General features: G+C 43.9%; 1 protein-coding gene across 6 annotated transcripts in view; it reads right to left on the minus strand.

Moving 5' to 3' along the window:
* pde10a (phosphodiesterase 10A) overlaps window positions 1-14,915 on the minus strand; it is a 72,916-nt gene that overhangs the window by 28,668 nt on the left and 29,333 nt on the right. For 4 of the 6 annotated variants that reach the window (XM_061039486.1, XM_061039488.1, XM_061039487.1 and 1 more), the window contains exon 2: window positions 4,214-4,345. In XM_061039486.1, coding sequence (XP_060895469.1) covers window positions 4,214-4,345 — 132 coding nt within the window. Of the gene's footprint in view, window positions 1-4,213; window positions 4,352-14,915 lie in introns of those variants that run through there. The other 2 variants (XM_061039492.1, XM_061039491.1) reach the window with 1 other exon arrangement.

Here is a 14,915-nt window from a genome sequence, read left to right on the forward strand (position 1 = left end):
CCTCAGCACGGGAGCAGCAGAGGGTTTGGGATTTATTAATTACCTCATGACAGCGTGTGGTGTGAAGTAAACATTGCCAGTGGGACGGGGGGGGGGGGCAGAGAGGTGTGATGGTCAAATGAAATCCACGGGGATTGTGGGAAGTTGTGTTCTGCCCACAGTGTTGAGTCTGTTAAAAGTCTAATAAGTCCCTTCTTACTGCAGACTTTTATCAGGGGGCTAACATGAGTTTCTACTTGGATCTCAACCTTCACTTTTTAAATAACTTTTTTACCCCTTTTCTTTGTTTTTCACTTTTGTGAAGCACATAATATTCAAGCAGTAACCTCTGAGGAAGTCGATGCAGAAGTGCAAAATCCTGCAGTTCCTCGAGTGTCCACTAGAGGCTGGCTGCAGAAGCACAGGATGTCACATACACACCCATTCTAAAAAGCCTGTTTTTACAGCAGAGATTAACATGTTTACAGCCTGGTTCAAAAAATGAAATATGTCTGATTAGCTCATGTCTCGATCTGCACACACTGAACAGGGGGTGAATGTTTTGATGACTCAACAAAAGCCCAAACTTGACAAATAAACACAACAATATGAAGTAATACAGCAAAAACGAAAATCAGCGCAGAAAATATTCAACGCAACAACATGTGTGCAAATCTGGAGCTTCTTCCAGCAATTACAGACTGCAACACAAGCTCTCACAAACACACACTCTCGCGTGCATGTGTACAGAAAAAAACAGATTTATGTAATCCAATGTATCCCATCACATGATAAGTGAGAACGGGACAGGCTGCAGGGACTGCTTCCAGGAAGCTGTGGCTATCTCAGTGACGATCACATGATGACAGGACCTACTGCTGCTGCTCGCTCGCTAACAAAACATAAAATCAATCTCACCTCTGAAAAGTGTTCCTGCAAAAATAGACACAGGGATACTTCTTTAGAGTAAGTTTGCTTCTTTTTGTCCCTATAAATACAGACAGCTAAGTCCCTGCTTCTTTCAGAAGAGCAGACAAACGTGTAAAATTCATCTTTAAGTCAAATTCCAGCCATCGTCTGAACTGTTATTTTTACAGTCTATGGTCTGAACACACTGGGAGACCAGAGAGCTGGCTGAGAACTAAAGGGGTCTCTGAATCTGGCTGCTAAAGAAAGAATAGGTAGGCTGTTTTAAGACTCCCCCCCACGGCCGTTTTGGACGCCCCTCGGTTTGTCAGATATGAGAGCAGTTATCAGGTCAACAGGTGTTGCAGCGATGGAAGTGGGCAAGAGAAGTGGTTCAGATAGAAGTGATTGTACCCGACCTAAAAAGCCTCTGCATGTTTCTAATAAGCTCCACGAGCAGAAACGTGCTCAAACTAGGATCAATATTGGAGATGCTTTTTGAAAAATGGAGAGAGGTTAGAACACAGAAAGGTTTACAGACCCATACAGAGCTGGATAAACACTGAAGCTTCAGAGTCCACCACATGGTGACCTGTGTGAGCATGGACTCTAGAGAGGGGGGGGGGGGGCAGCTCCCGTTTGAAACACTAGGGGTCAGCTCTAGGTCTTACACACCAGGAATCATTACGTCATATTTTGAGGTTTATTGATTACAGTATAACTCCTGCAGTCCGAGTCTGCTTTCAAACTGTGATTTACTCTTCCATCAGATTAATGACGTTGCCGTTGATGTTGCTAATGCATCCTTTGCTTTCTGTTCCCGCCCCCTCTGCTGTGTTTCCTCTTCCATCAAACAGAAGCGGGCGTCCATTTTACCAGGAGCTTTACACCTACCAGGGGATCAGCGATAAAGTTTGCACTCCCTTAATGCATGTTATTGCACTTAAAGCAGCTGCAGTGAGCTGTTAGTACGCATTTCCAGGTAACTGAAGAATCGATTTTTTGAAACATGAAACCAGCTTGAAGCATGTAAACCAGCTTGAAGCATGTCCTCCATCATAATGAACGCTCATGTCTGCTTTTGTTTTGGCTCAGTTATGTTTGGGCCGCGTGCTCCTCATGCTCTGCAGACTTTTCAGTCAACCAGTGCTTCATAGTTTCTGAAGAATTATAAATTTGACTTTCATTTAATTTCATTTATTGTATTCATCAGAGGACAATGACATCGATCATTTACACAAAGAAAAACCAGAAAATGGTTGCTCCAGATTTAGCAAGTGGCTTATTTCCATCTGTAGTAAAAATATTAATTTTGTCAAATTGATTTAAATTGTCCATTTTTGTATCGATTTTCATTCGCACTGCATTTCGAGGTATTCCCTCGCTGAGAGACTTACAAAAGATTTGTCAACAACTTTTCACAATGAATTTGTTAACTTGATAAAAATAATGTGGCTATAAAAGTTATCATCACAGCAAGAAGGTCAAATAGAAGAGGGGAAAAAAATGATTTATGTAAAAATCGAGATTTGAAATAGATTCATAACTTCCATCGATTTTTTTTTCAAAGCTCTTTAACTGACAAATGGATGTACGAAATAAGAAATAGACTTTGAATCATGAATCCAGAATCTTTTTGAATCGTAAACAGATTCTGAATCGAATCATAACCCCAAGAATCAAAATCGAATCGAATCATGACACACACAAAGATTCCCAGGTTTGTACTAAATACGGCTTTATTCACTCTCAGCCTCTCCCGATCCAACCCCGAAAACACAACAAGTCAACAAAGTGGGTGTCGCCTCCTGATGACATCATCCATGTCATCCAACTCAGAGTCGCAGCAATATCAAGATAACAAAACGAGCATTTTAAAAAGCTAACAAGAATCTAATTAAGTATAAACACGTAACTAACTTCTCAGTTATATAAGTGACCATGGATTATAATCATTCATAGAGCCTTACATCGAGGAGAAACAATGCAATAACTCTAAACGATGCAGCCAGCTATTTACCTGATCTGTTCAGATTTTTTTTTAAATATGACCGAACCCTATTTTAAGAAAATTAAGTGAATTTAGTTTGCGTCATTGGCAGATCTTTTTTTTCTAATTATAAGCAGTTCAGATGTGGCTAATACTAAAAGTGTAAGGAGATATTTTTGACTAGAAAGTAGAGGAATACACTTGATAAGATTTGACTTTTTTGCAGTGTACAGTTTCATGGCTCGTGAAAACTGAAACATGAGCCGATAATTTTCTTCCTTCCTGCCTCTGCGATGACATTCATGAATCATCCTTCAGCGCTGCACGGCTTCCTCTGCACCGCCCTGAACTTCATGAATGAAATCAGCAAGCCCTCATTGGCACCAGCGAGAGTGATTACCACGAGAGCTTCTGTTTGATACCCGTCAACACACACACACACACACACACACACATGCACCTATACTGTATATACTACATACTGTTTGTAATGCAGAGAAATCTACATCTCTGTTTGCACTACAGTCTGCAGACCTCATGTTGAAAGCAGCTCCAAAATGTGACAAACCCATCTCCTGCTAGTCCCCCCCCCCCCCCCTTCCACTTCAACACACCCACACCCTTAGCCAGCACACCCCCCCCCTTTCCCCCATCACCACCACCACCATCCCTGCCCCTCCCCTGGGCCCCCCTTCAGCAGGCTGCATGTCTCTGGAGGTCGCCTCTGACGTCAGCAGCTCGACTGGGCCGAGTGCCAGCTCTGTGGGCCCTTGATGGATGCGGTCGGTCTGAGAAACAGGCCCAATGTGTGTGGAGCGCACGGCACACAGACTCAACCCCACGGCCCCCGCTCACACACATCTAACGACCCGTAAACACTCGACAGGCCCCCCCCCCCGTTCCCCCTCTCCCTGTCTTCTGTCTATCACACACACTGACGATTAAAGGAGACACATGTGAAGATGAGTGATTTCTTCTGCAAATGGCGGGGGTAATAAATTCAACCGCAGCCTGCCTCGGCGCTGGTTATCCCCGGCTCTTTAAGGGGGGAAAGCGTTCAGTTTTTTTTAGTGCAATAAAAGCAACAGTTGACGTGGCTGCAGAGATCCGTGCAGCCTGAATTAGTGGTCGCCTAGCCGAGGAACCCTTAGGGGGATTATGTGAGCGAAAAAAGAACAAACATTTCACCAAAGCAAAAAATATTACAAGAAATTACAACCCTACGTCAATATACTGAAATCCACTGATCCGATCATTAAGTCACAATGATCCAGAGAGCTGCAGCATGTGTGTGTTGTGTGTGTGTGGGAGTGTGTGTGTGCGTGGGAGCGGGTTTACCTGCAGGCCTGCTGCTGGTCTTCCTCTTCAGCCATCTGTCCAACGTCTCTGCACTCACGCTCTCCAACACAAAGTCGTCCAGCATCTGCGGATGCAGCGAGAGGTAGGCCTTCACTTTCTCATCCGTCAAGCCTGAGGAGCGCACACACACACACACACACAAACACACACAGAAAATGTCTTTTAGTTCAAATGGTATCAGATTTTATCATTTCATCCAAAAAATAAAGTTTCTGAAAATGCTAAACAAGAAGGAAGGAGAGAAACATAAAATGATCATCACCATTTATCGATGCCATGGAACAGAAAACAATGGACAAAACTAAAATCCTAAAAAGCTAGGAGGTATAAAAATGAAATTAAACATGGCTAAAAGTAGGAAAATGTTTAAAATTAAAAAGCATATGTGCAGGAATTTTCAATAAAATGTCCAAGCATATAAACAGTTAAAATATTAAGACATTAACGTGGTCATCTTTTTTGGGGGAATTTTTTGTCTGCAGACATAAATCTCACTAACTCCAGATCTCAGAGTACAAATATCGGCCTTTCCAGGAAAAAAAAAATCTCAACCAAAAACTCTGAGAAAACTGTTTCGATGTTATTTATCTAACATGGAAACCTGCGAGGTTCAGCTCAGAAAAAATAAAACGGCATTTGTAAATCTGTTTCCACCGTTTACAAATCCAAAATGTTAAATCGTAAATAAAGGAAATTATTTTTCTAAAAGAAATCTCAGTCATAGTTTCAATTACAAAACATAGGTTTAAAGTCAAACACCAAGATATTTGTATTTTTATGTAATCAACCAATCAATTTGAACTCTGTCATAGCCAATGTGTCTTGCAAGATCAGGTGTCTCATAACATGCTATTTAAGGTGAGCACTGTTCCTGATGCACAGAAACAGCCGCAGGTCACATGTTGCTCTGTGCTGTGAGGTGACAGCGACAGCAGCAGCGTGGAGGCTCCAGCTCCAGCTCTCTGATAGCCAGGCTAGCTCACTTATGTTTACTGTAAAGCTGTGTCTCCAGGGATTGGAGCCCCCAACAGAGGCAGCGGGATAAAGGAGGACTCGATTGTGCTTAATAGGCAATTAGGTTCTTGAGAGCTCGCTAAGTGCTGCTGTTTACTGTCTTTGTTGTCAGGGAAAAGAGCCATTTGCCAGACCGTCGTTGAGGGAAAGTTGTTTTTAATACAGCCGCTGGCGTCTGAGAGGCCGTCACGATGCATTAGGAAACCATCATGGTGAGGTCACACACACACACACACACACACACACACACAACACGTGAAACATCATCTCATCATGGAGACGGTGAAGTGAACTGGACATGAAATGCAACCAGACGTAATAATTCGTCGAAAAAAGGAAAACAAATCTTACAGCAGCACTGGATTAGCATGTTGTGGTACAGAGCACAGAAAGAGGAATCTGTTATCAGATAAGGACGATAGGCAGGTTGTTCTATTCAAACAGACCCGATCACTTTTTATGAAGCTTTCTCACGAAAACGTCTGCTTATCAGTAGCATCTGTGCAGACTCCCTTTGAGGATGAATCACAGGAGGACATGCAGCTGGAAGGCATGTGTTGAGCCGGCAGACACACAAACATACACGGACACAGTATGAAAATATTACTCAGCGGAGCATCTGACTGAAATCCTGTATGAAATCAGGGCGGGGAATGGCTGCAGACTTTTGCATAACAGAGCTGAATGTGAAGACCTGACTTTACAAAACAATCACAATTCTCTATTAATGTGATTTTATACATTTTGTAATATGCTGAGTTTTGCAAAAACGAAAAATAGTGTGATTTATTTGTTTTAAAGGTAAAATATTATGCTAAATAAATTTCACCATGTTGTTCTAACTCTAACATGTGTCTCTAGTCCGTCTACAAACCCCCCAATGATGAGAAAAGTCCATCCTCTCCATCTTTTACCTGCTCCACTTTTCAGAAAATGTGTGCTCAAACAGGCCGTCTCGAGATTTTCATGACATCACAAAGGGCAGTAGCCCCTCCCCCAGGTGGGTGACACTCCCACAGCTAGGTGTTTGTTCTGCCCTCTGAGTCTACCTTCTCACCGTAAACAATAGGACATGGAGCGAGAAAGCACCGAGTTACACCCGAGCCCTTCCAGAGAGGGGGCGTGGTCAGACACAGCTCATTTACATATTTAAAGGTACAGACACAGAAACAGCCTGTTCTGAGCAGGACTGAAATAGAGGGGTTTATAGACATGATCAAATACAGGATCAGAGTGGATTTAGAACAAGAAACTTCACACACATGTTTTGAGGAGCTCTGAGACTTATTTACACTGAAGAAGAAGAAGAGGAGGAGAATATGTGACTTTAAACTCCAAATTCTGTCTCCAAAGGAAAGTTTTACTCACATATGTTTCAAGACTTAAATCAGTTTTTCTCACATAATTTCTTCTGTAAGAAAATGCAAATCCAAAATGATATACCATGCAACCGTTGAGATGCAGGTGCAGCAAAGACGTGTGACTGCTGGAAGGACATAAAGCAGGCGACAAAGACAATACCTGCTAAAAGAAAATAAACTAAAACACAACTTGTACCAATTTAGTACCATTGAGATCAGAGATCGCCTTTTCCAGGGGAGACCTGGCCAAGAGAAGCAGCAACACAACAACACAATCACTCAAACTCAGACAGTGAGTACACATTACATAATAAGAAAATCATCGGCTAAAACAGCTAAAGACTTTTCACCACTGTTTCAAATCAGACTGCAGGTTGTTCCAAGCAAAAGGTGCAAACCCAAAAATCTTCCTTCCCCGACTCAGATAAATCTCAGTGAACCACGACACACACTGTCCAGTCTTCATTAATAACCTACTTCCACTTCCATGGAGATCCATTTACAGTAAGAGCAATATAAAAATCTGTCAGTAGATCCAGATGTTGAAGAGTAATTAGATGGATGACATCGTTTGCTGCATGCGGTGAGGAACATTTTCTATCTTTCAACAGGCTCAAATCAAATGCAGTAAGTGTACGCTAAGGCTCAGGCGCCTGCAAACTGTGAGAGGCACAACACTGGCTTTCTGTTTAGAATTTAAAAAGAGGAACGCAGCGCTTTGTTTACTGGCGTTGTCATGCAGCCCCTTCACGTTTTTAAATCAGAAATGTCAGTAAATTTTAGCAAATTAAAGTATTTTCTTTGGTTGTTTGTTGGGGGGGGGGGGGGGGGGGGGGGGTCATTCCCACATTACCAGAGGTCCCATGCAAGTAGGGCTTTGCTTTAATAAATTCTAAGAGACCGATACGCAGCAGAAGCCAAGCTCTCGAGTAGACAGGGCCCCCCAAACCTTCAGCGAAGTGATCTGACACTACTACCACCTGACGTCCCTGACGCCCAGCCACCTCCATTGTACCGTACTGTCCCCACAACCACCGCCGTCCTCATTCATGCACGGCCTGCTCCGACCTCCACCTCAGCGGCGAGGAAGTGCGGACAACAGGGATAGTCTCCCGCTGTGAGGTGAAAATGTGAACATCCAGGTCAGCAGAATATCTGGAGCATTCCTCCTAAAATAATCTAGAATATTTTCAGGAGTGCAAAATGTGAAAACGATTCTTCATGATGCGATATGTCCTCAGAAGTATCCCAATATTTTTTACTCCACCCCTTCTTGAGATGCAGGTATTACATAAGAACTGTTGCTCGTCTATAGAAAAGTCTTTAAAACTTGCATTCTAGGACAGACTTGAATTTCATTTCAGATTCAGAGTTTCTCCTGACTCCGACAAACCGTCTGATCGTATCTGTGACCTTTTATCTATTCACCCAGAATCATTTGATCTCTGCTTCTATTGGATCATCTGCTCGCTGTGTGTGTGTGTGTGTGTGTGTGTGTGTGTGTGTGTGTGTGTGTGTGTGTGTGTTTGGGTCGAGCAGGCTGCTTGTGGTTGCAGGCAAATAAGGCAAACAGAGGTGGGGGTAAGTTTGGTATAGGGGGAGGAGGGGGGGGTGGAGGACGCTGCGGTCTGACGCTGTCCAGACACGAGACACAGATCTTCAGGAGCGGAACGCCTCACGAGACTCCTGGCCAGCTCTGACGCACATCGAGCACACAGCTTAATAAATCAGAGAAAGTTACGGGGGGAGAGGGGGGGGTGGAGGGAGCTGCAGGGGACGGAGAGACACACAGGGAGGAGTAGAGCCTTACGACTTTGTCCTATTTGTAACACAAAGAGGGCACTGTGATTAGTGACACTCTCAGCGATGAAGAAAAAAAAAGAACAAGGAGGCTGTATTAATTTATGAATACAGGTTTTGTGTCGACGGGGCTCTAAAAAATTATTTAGCAATCATATGTGTGCACATGAACAAAAATAGTCAAATGTCTCGTTTCCGCGGGGGAAAGACGAAGTGCAGTGATTAGAATTTAGCAGCGGGCGTTTTATTTATAAGACGATAACATGGTGTTCTGCGTACAAGCCCTGTGGTCACCATTAAAAGCACACGATAGCACAAAAATGTAAAAACGGGGGAAATCCAAGAAGCCTAGTAGCAATAAGAGAGCGCAGCATGACTCTCAGAACAAAAATGTTTCTGTTTGACCCTTAACGCTACTCTTACATCGCGCTGCAGCTGAGAACGTTACATAACTAAATTCTACAATTCACTGAGCAGACGCTTTTATCCAAAGCGACGTACATCAGAGAGTAAGAACAACACAAGCAAGGATCTAGAAAAAAGGGAACAATGTCAGTAAGAGCAAACGATCAGCTTTGAGTCTGATTGGACACACAGGTGCTGACAGGAAGTGACCAGAGGCAAAGCACAACATTGAGGGCAGTTCTTGAGAGCTCTAATCAGTATAGAAACCATCTTATAAGTCGTCGTTATCAAACAAAAACCATCGTCATTACCATCATCATCATCAATAATATGGAGACCATCATCATTAAGTTAGTAGGTATTCATGAAAGAGCTGGGTCTTTAGCTTTTTCTTAAAGGTGCAGAGGGACTCTGCAGATCACATGGAGTTTGGAAGTTCATTCCACCACCGGGGGGCGACAGAGGAGAAGAGTCTAGTCAGCGTCTTAGGACCCTGTTGTGAAGGTTGGATCACATGCCTTTCATTGGCAGAGCGTAGAGTAGAGCTAAATGCGGGAGAATTAGGGAGAGAGAGAGTGGGGACTGACATGCGGGAAAGGAGCCACAGGTTGGACTTGAACTTGGACTGCTCGCTCTCGAGGACTCTAGCCTCTGCACACGGGTACACTCACCAACCACTGGGCTACCAGCGCCCCAGCAAAACAGGTTCTTGTGTCAATTTGTAGCATGGGCACTCGCGTCTATGAAAAGTCCTTTACCTTTTAAGGAGGCCGCATTTGTCAAGTCTGCATTCATAGCATGCTGTCTGCACACACAAATGAGAATCATCCCTCAACAGATTATGGACAGAAGTCTGGACCAGCCCGGATATCCAGATAAAAGTGTCCCGTTTTGTTTTGTACTCTACATAAAATCAGAATCAAAGGAGTAGAGGTGTGGTAGCAGGATCCTCGTGTATTCCCTCCGGAAGGTTCCGGGTTCAAACTTGGCCTTGCATTTTTTTTTGGATCAAATATCTAAAACTAAACTACTCCCAAAAATGCACACTAAGACATAAACTGGCATCACTATAACGACAGACTGTGGGTTTGACAAAGGTGTATTTGATGACCCATGTCCCAGCCAGTCAGCAGGGGGAGCTCTACATATTTTGGCTTCACTTCCAGGCAACTGTTGCTCCGTTTAATACACAGCGTATGTATGTACAAGTTTAAAATGAAGAAATCTCAGGTTATTGGAAAAAGTCAAAAATGTAAATATCATCAATCTCCATTAAAGCTCTGTGGAAAAAGAAGGCTGGTTTGACCTAACAGCCACTTTATTGTAGCGCGATGGTGATTGATGGCACTTTTTTTTCTCGGCATTCCTGCAATCCTCACAGGCCATCCTCTGAAATCTTTCAGGTCGTGGCTCAGCCTAATGTGAACGCAGTGACACTCAAGAGTCACTACGTCAGAGTCCAGATCCTGCGACTACTTCGGCCCCATCAAAGGTGCAGCCAGATCTGTCCCACATGCTGCGGTCCACAATGGTTAACCTCCTGCAGGAACCGCATTCACCCAGTCAATGAGGACAGTGGAAGTCACCACAGTTTCTTTTCTTCTATTTTGTCTGGTTGAATTATTTGACTTCCCCATCGGGCCCGAAGCTGCTGAAGACGCTGGCGTCATCGAGACGAGGAACAAATGTTTCAGATTTGATCGTAGCAAAGACGTCAAGCATAAATAAATCAAGATGTACAAACTAAACTATTCCCACTTGTCACATTAAAAAATTTCAAATCCTCTGCCAGGACTTGATCCTTCTGTAAGAGGGGATCTGTTCTCTGAGGTCTACATTTTTCAGTGTTCTGTTAGCTGAAGAAAATCTGCTGCACTGCAGGCACGTCGTCCCTAATTTGACAAAATGATGAGTATATGTCGACGCTAGTAGAATAATTCAGAAGCTGCAAACTGGAAGTACGCATTAAAGGTGATGTATTTAATCCTGTTTTCTATGTAAAATAAAGATTTGATAAGCAAGAAATAAAGAGTGGTAAAAACGACCACTTCCTTTTGTTACCTTGTCGATAAGATAATATACATAAAATACAAATATACTCATGTAAAGGACTTTTAAATTGGACTTAAACGCACATATATATTCCACCACCAGGGGGCTCTCAATCAAAACAAAAACAAAAAGATGACGTTGAGGCTGGCGGGGAATCATGGGAGTGATTCTCCTGCTACTCCTCCCCCACCACTGACGAAAATGAACTCCACGTTAACCGTAGTCAAGACGACCGAGCGAAACCGACCTGAGGAAGAGAACGTGTTTACAGACGAGCTGATGTGTCCGAGTATAATTTACATGACGTTTTTTTTTTTTATCACAGCAGCTCATACAGCAACAGTATGGCAGCTTTCAGTAAGAGATCACGCTTCCTTATGCAGCGGTCTTTGACGTAACGTCCGGTGTTTCCACGGCAACGCTAAACATGTAGTTTCTGTCATGGCGGCGCATGATCGCGGTTACAAGCGGGTGCGTTAAAAACAATAAAATTATGGATTTCTTTGGCTTTGATAACTGTTGGAAAAAAATTGAGGTAATGTAAGAACTCAACAAAAAAATATATATATAACATACAGTAGGTTTAGCTGTCTTCAATGCGACATTTGGTGTTTCCATGGCAACGATAAACATGTGGTGTCTGTCATGGCAGCTCTGCCATGACAACCGCCAGGAAAGACACGTCCTATTACGACGATAAAATGAAGGATTTCTTCTTCTCATGTAAGTACTCAACTTAATTAATTACGATATTTTAGTGGAAATGTTCGAATAAAATTTGACATATCGTCCCTGTAAGTTACATTACTCATCGTTGTAAAGCTGTGAGTTGTTCAGAGCATCATTTGGGCGGGAAGAGGTCTGCTGTGCGGCGTGTTTGTGAGCGGCTGCAGCCCAGTTGGCAGAGATTTGGGTTGCCTGACTCAGACTTGTGCTTCCTGCGTTAAAAAAAAAAAAAAATGAGTTCATGCAGTGAGGTATTGTTGCATAACACTTATCTTGACTACAGAACACCACCACACCCTGGGAGCAGGGCAGGGGGGGGAGAGAGAAGGCCAAAACCAGTCACAGTCTGTCTGCATCGCACGTCCAAGTTTCAGAGTGAACACGCTCCTGTTCGACGGGGAATGCAGTCACAGACGACTGGAGCTGAGTATCTGCTGTTGTTCGCTGACACAGATGGTGGTATCAAGGAATCAAAACGCTTCTAAATGGTGCATTCTTCAAGAGTTACAGTCCAAGTTTACAAGCGCTTTTATGAAGGAAATCAATTAGGCATGGTGTGATTTTATATGGAAAAGTAAATGGCTTGTAGAGATGCTGAAACTGTAAAGTAATTCACCCCGTCGTATAATAAAAATGTGCCTTCAATAAACATGCTTTGGATCGGTGAAACAGCTTTTAAAGAGCAGAAACAAGCAGCGGCAGAAACAAGCAGCGGCAGAAACAAGCAGCGGCATTGACGAGCGATACCAAGTCAGTCACAAGTCTTAACGCGATGCTCTGCAGGTCAGATATGATCCATGACACCCAGGAGGGGAAAAGGCCTCCAGAGTATTTCTGACGTCCTTCAGAGAGTAAGAAGAGGAAAGAAAACCTCTCTCATGCAAGTTTCTCATCTCGTTCTGTTTCCACAAGTCCGTCCTCATTTCACCTTCTGACACTCAAACCTGCACAACGTCATCCCTGTCACTGATTTTGAAGCAACACCACGACGCGCTGTGTGTGTCATCCCCTCCCTGATGATGCCTTCGATGACTCCTGATCGGCTTCCTCTTTTTTGTTTTCTCAATATGAACCTCTGTGTGACGCCAGAGGAATCACAAGGTCCTCACCCGGAGCGGCCCCCAGGAGGAACTCGCTGTAACGGTGGTTAGAAAATCTTGATTTTTATCATCGATTATCCGTCAAATTACTTTTTGGAATCATTGGATAATCAGTAGGTGGTTGTGTTTTTTTTGGTGGACACCACACGACCTATTCATTTCAAAGACACACACACACACACACACACACACACACACACACACATGCACGCACACAAGCACACACACACACATGCACACAAACAGCAGTGATGCAGAAGCTAAGAATCTATAATCAACTTGGGTTTACATGGACTTGACTTGAGTATCCCGGTTTTTGATCAGGTTTTTGAAGAATCCTGTTTTTGTGTTTGTGCATGTAAACCCTGAATTCATAAATCCGGGGTTAAGTCCTTATCTTGATTTTGACCAAAACACGATTCTGCCACCAGGAGACCACAGAAAGAAATCGGACACTGTGTCGTATAAAGATGATATTAATTGCGTCATTCAGGAAATTGGGCAATTCATTTTTCTAATTTTCTTACACGCTGATTATCGCCTTATCAGAATCTGACCCGGTGTCAGCAGTGATAAGTAATCTGTGTTTTAGCTGATTGTGTGTTCTGCTTTGGTAGGTCATTAAGAGGCGTCAGTGTTCAACTGAGGCGGCTTCTGAAACCGTTACAAACCCGTCACATTACTTCAACTGCAACTTTATCGTCCCTGAGGGGAGATAGGGTTTACAGCCAGGTGAAAACAAGAAACATCAGGTAACTGGGACTGTATGAAAACATCCATCAGTCATCGGGGTCATTGATTAAAGGTGTGAGGCCAGCCTATCCTTATGTAATAGTTTTTGTAGCTTTGATGGCAAACAGCAGGGGGGACTTCCAAAGCTTGTCTTTAAATCTTACACTCACTCAGATGAAGTAAAATCTGTTAAAAACAACCAGCAGCTCCATCATTCATCTCTTTCCCCTCGTTTAGCCGTGTGCTATCTGTTTGTGATGCTGCCTGAACAGAGGTGAGTCTACAGCGCGCTCAGGTCAGGCAATGTCGACATGCAGAGGGCCGACCCCCCCGGCAGTGCCTGATGTTCAGCGAGCATGATGTTCCTCCGCTGCAACGCACAGATGAAAAAAAAAAAAAATGCACATGAGAGAGAAAAAAAGGGGGAAAAGACCACTTCTCCTGGAGCACACTCCCTCTGGCAGAGAGTCAAGGGCAAGCTGCCATGGTACTACTTTTCACTTTCCTGACATGAGGCTGAGGCAGGAAAGAAGAGGTGGAGGAGGGGGGGAGGAGGGGTGCGTGCGTCAGCAGGTCCGCCTGGGACTCCCTTGCCAGGAGGTGGGAAGAGCATGTGGTTCTTATCTTATCTATGAGAGGGCGGGAGCACAGCGGCCAACGCTGACATTCAGTGAGCGGGCAAAGGAGAAGAAAGAGGCCGACACAGAAGATGAAAACGCTTTTCGACTCCTCTCTCCCTCCGCTCACCTCATTTATTCATTAACGCTGAGCCGCTGAACCCGGCTGTGTGTGTGTGTGTGTGTACATACACAGGTGAACGCACACACACACACACACACGCAGACCACATTCCACTGCAGCCAAGGGTGAGGTCAGCGAAAAGGTGTCAAGTGAAGAAAAATGCTGTTTCACCCTGGACTCTCACTGCGGTCCCATCACCTCAAGAGACACGCCCCCACATGGCAAAAACAAACACCTCACAGAGAGAGAGAGAGAGAGAGAGAGAGAGAGAGAGAGACAGACAGAGAGAGAGAGAGAGAGAGAGATTTCCATGGAAATGCAATTTGCATTATTTCCACCTCCATGGTCAGGGTCATTAGATGTAAAGGGTAGGGGGCTATAAATGGCCGGCTGAGATGTAGATAAGGCATGTCCCTTGATCCACGGCCTAATAGTGTGGTCACACTCTGCAGGCTGCAGTGACAGACACAAAGCAGGTCAGCATTCAGCGGCCACTCAAGATTAAAAACTCCAAACTCTCTTGCAGAGTGTAGTGCGGTTAAAATACCAACTAGTGAAGATTAAACAACGTCGACACAAGTTTAGATACCATGGCAACAACAAAAGATTTACACATTAGAGCACAGTAGAGGTCCTTTGTTTCTTTGTTTTCACAAGTTTAAAATTCTCTAAAATATGACATTATGTCCGGTTCATTTTGCAGAACAGCTGCTGATCGAGACGTCCCTCAGAAGGTCATCAGTGAGGACG

The sequence above is a fragment of the Labrus mixtus genome, chromosome 6 (assembly GCF_963584025.1).
Source record: "Labrus mixtus chromosome 6, fLabMix1.1, whole genome shotgun sequence".
In the NCBI taxonomy this organism is placed as follows: Eukaryota; Metazoa; Chordata; class Actinopteri; order Labriformes; family Labridae; genus Labrus; species Labrus mixtus.